At 39.3% G+C, this 3979-nt stretch overlaps 1 protein-coding gene across 1 annotated transcript in view; it reads left to right on the forward strand.

Moving 5' to 3' along the window:
• Window positions 1-3503, forward strand: part of LOC106868707 (coiled-coil-helix-coiled-coil-helix domain-containing protein 1) — a 15212-nt gene extending 11709 nt beyond the window's left edge. The window contains exons 2-4 of the mRNA XM_014914094.2: window positions 217-335; window positions 1215-1348; window positions 3172-3503. Coding sequence (XP_014769580.1) covers window positions 217-335; window positions 1215-1307 — 212 coding nt within the window. The 3' untranslated portion in view covers window positions 1308-1348; window positions 3172-3503. The remainder of the gene's footprint in view (window positions 1-216; window positions 336-1214; window positions 1349-3171) is intronic.
• The last annotated feature ends 476 nt before the right edge of the window (window positions 3504-3979 follow it).

Below are 3979 nucleotides of genomic sequence, written 5' to 3' on the forward strand. Positions count from 1 at the left end.
TATATATACACACACACACAATGGGCTTCTTTCTGTTTCTGTCTACCAAATCCACTCACAAGGCTTTGGTCAGCCCGAAGCTATAGTAGAAGACACTTGCCCAAGGTGCCACGCAGTGGGACTGAACCCAGAACCCTGTGGTTGGGAAGCAAGCTACTTACCACACTGTCACACCCGCACCTTTACTTATAAAACATTGTTTTTTCTCTTCTCTAGCTGCACCCTGCCTTGAGGAAATTGGATTGTTGCTGACTTGCTGGAAGTCTTCAGATTTTTCCATGAAAGGATGCGAGAAGGAAGTAAAGGCGTTTAACAAATGCTATGCGGCGTCTACGGTATGTACTCTCTCCACTAATCTCTGTGGATAAAAAAACTCCATTATCCATTTTCCTTCTGGAAGATTTTCAAGAAATAACATCACTACCACCACCACCACCATCATCATCAACACCCCCCCATCATCATTATCATCACTGTCATCATTATTATCTAAACTTTCTTTCTATATTTATCCTACACACTTTACACTGTATCAACTGTGCAGAAGAACGGCAACTGATGTATGGACCTGGTACTAAAAAAGCCTCTACAGATAGATTCCATTTTCCAAATCTTCTTCAAAAAGAAAAATCTAATTAGACTTTTTAACCGTGGCCTGTGCCAGTGTCACATGACCAGCCCATTTAAGAGGACCCTTCAATCATTGGGCAATAATAGCAAAAATGGCATTGGGCAATAATGGCAATAAACTGCGCTTCTGAAGACCTGTTGAGGCAAGTGAAATTGCCGTGGCTGATGACAGTACCCCCTGATTGGCACCTGTATCAGTGGCATGTAAAATGCACCATTCGAGCATGGTCAATGCTAGTGCTGCCTGACTGGTCCCGTGCCAATGGCACATAAAAAGCAACATTCGAGTGTGGTTGTTGCCAGTGCCGCCTGACTGGCTCCTGTGGTGGTGGTGGTGGAGGAGCTGATTTCTGGAACATAAATTAGCAAGAAATTTTGATGGAAGGCTTTAGTTTGACCTTTTACTATTTAAACCAGCCATTATCTGTCCCAAATATTCTACCCATTTTCTATTCCCAAGGGTCTTCTGGCTTTTGGTTGCAAGAAACCACTAACTTACAGCTTCTTTCACTACTGTCGTTGTTGTTGCTGGTGTTGTTACAAATACTTCGAAGTCACTTCCAAATCCTTTATGTTTCTTACAGAATCAACCTCCTCAAACTGGAAACAAACTTTCCGCAGCAGAAGTGAACAAATTACTCAAGAAGTTTCCTCAGCCTCCACACTCATACAAGTAGATGATTCAGTGAAAGGTTTTTAACAAGTGAACAGCATGTGTGTAAGTATGATCTTTGCTCTTTCAGCTCCTGTTTTGCTCAACCCCTGTTGTTACATTAGAGGCAGGTTCAATTCTAGATCACAACAGCTGCAATGTTAAAGTGTTTATTTTGTAGGCACAAGCATGGTTGTGTTGCTATGATGTTTAGCTTGCAAATCATGTGGTTCCCGGCTCAATCCTAGCACACTCTATAAAATAGTTGGTGTTAGGGCACATCCCTCCATAGAAACTATTGCAAAAAGGGAACATGTGAACAAGACATGCCATCTGCCCCTAACCTGTTTAGGAGGCCAGTAACTCTGTATAAGGACTAACTCAGGATGTGATGGCCTGTCTCACCTTTGCCAGCAGAGAAAAGTTAATGTAAAATTGTAGGTGAGGCGGGGGAGTTAAGTTTAAATTAGAAACATTTAAAAAATTCTACTTTTTTTACCATCATGCTTTGTTGAAAAATCCTGCATGATTTGATCATTTTGAAAACATTGGTTCTCGTCCAATCACCGAAGTTAAGCAGCGTCGAGCCTAGTTAGTCCTTAGATGGGTGAGCGCTTGGGAAACCTAGGTGCTGTAAACGTCTTTCCATCCTTGTGCAGGTGGCACGTAAAAAACACCATTTGAGCATGGCCATTGCCAGTACCGCTGGACTGTCCCTCGTGCCGGTGGCATGTAAAAAGGTTTCTATGGCTTGATGCTCTTCCTAACCCCAACCACTTTACAGAGTGTATTGGGTGCTTTTTATGTAGAGCTGGCATGTGACTTCTAAATCCATACTGTGTTATCTATTCCTCTTTCTCTTTACAGCATCTAAGGGCAGCGTGATGCAGTCTGAAAATGTATCTATTAATTAAAATGTCTCCCATCAATATTAAATATCTTGCATTTATATCAGATCAGTCCTTAAGGCAATTTGTCCTGGCAGAATTGTTAGCACATTGGACAGTATTTTGTTTGTCTTTACGTTCTGAGTTCAAATGGTCAACTTTGTCTTTTGTCCTTTCAGGGTCAATGAAATAAGTACCAGTTACACACTAGGGTCAATGTAATTAACTTGTCCCCTTCCTCAAAACTACTGGCCTTATGCCAAATTTTGACGCCAATATATTAGATTAGCCATTAAGGCGATGGAGAACTGTTGGCTTGTTAGAGAAAAGGCTTCACAGCTTTTTGTCTGTGTCTTTATGTTCTGAGTTCAAATATCATCATGGTTGACTTTGCTTTTCATCCTTTTGGGGTTGAAATAAGTGCCAGAGCGCTGGGGGTGATATAATCAACTAACCCCTTCCCTCATGCTTATGATAAAAAGTATTAGCCTGGATTCTCATGTAATTATTAAAATTATTGTTATAAAAACCTAGTAGTAGTAGTAGTAGTAGTAGTAGTAAATTATAGTAGAACATTACTAATATCATATTGACCCTTTTGATACCAACCCAGCTGAAACCGTCTCTAGTTCTGAGTACAAATGTTCTTGTTTTCATAAGTTCTGAATAAAAATCTTCCATCAAACCTTAGTCACAATTTATCTTCCTAACACTAGCTTAATGATAACTAAGTTATTTTACTAAATTCTTTGTTATATTTGAAATTAATTGAAAGAAACACAGAGCATCTCAACAGAAATACAGTAATGAAAGGGTTAAAACCTAAACTCATTTTCCTTGAGATTTCTCAGAGAAAAACAGTCAGTGGTGGGGGGCAGTACTTGTCATGGTCTTTTTTCTTTCTTATTTACTTCTCTCACACTTTTTGTTTCTCTTTCTTTCTTTATCTGTTTTCCTATTTTCATTTCCTTTAATGTGATTGACAATTTTAATTTTTTGCAGGAAGGGTCCAGTGTTCAATTCACATCAGATGTCTACACAATGCTTCATGTGTTCCTCATGCCAATGTCAGCAAATTGAAGAATATTCCAGTTGCAGTAGTATTAAGGTGTCTAGCTGGCAAAATCATTGGAGCATTGGCAAAAATGCCTTGTAGCATTCATTCTGACCCTTTACGGTCAATGGTATCAACTAGCCCCTTCCCTCAAAATTTCTGGCCTTGTGCCAAAATTTGAAATAATTATTATTATTAATAACATTATGCTGTGATGATCTGTTTGAAAGTGAGAAATGACCTGAAAGAAATTTGGAATAAAAGATTGTAAATAAAGCAACTTGTGTCTTTTTGTTTAATTTAATTTTTTTTTTTATGAAAAAGCCATAGAAACCCAGTGTGATGGTGTGGTTAGTCTATCTTTAGTTTCTAACTCTTTTTTCACTTCACATATATATTCAGAGGTGCATATACACACATGCATTTTTGTATATGTATCTACATCGATAAAACTGTGAATGTGTGTCTGTACGTGTGTCACACTCAAATGATTGAAACAAATAGCAGAGTAAAAGAGTACCGCCTGACTGGCCTTTGTGCCGGTGGCACGTAAAAAGCACCCACTACACTCTCTGAGTGGTCGGCGTTAGGAAGGGCATCCAGCTGTAGAAACTCTGCCAAATCAGATTGGAGCCTGGTGTAGCCATCTGGTTTCACCAGTCCTCAGTCAAATCGTCCAACCCATGCTAGCATGGAAAGCGGACGTTAAACGACGACGACGATGATGATGATGATGATGAGATATATATATATATA

This window comes from Octopus bimaculoides, chromosome 5 (genome assembly GCF_001194135.2).
Source record: "Octopus bimaculoides isolate UCB-OBI-ISO-001 chromosome 5, ASM119413v2, whole genome shotgun sequence".
NCBI lineage: Eukaryota > Metazoa > Mollusca > Cephalopoda > Octopoda > Octopodidae > Octopus > Octopus bimaculoides.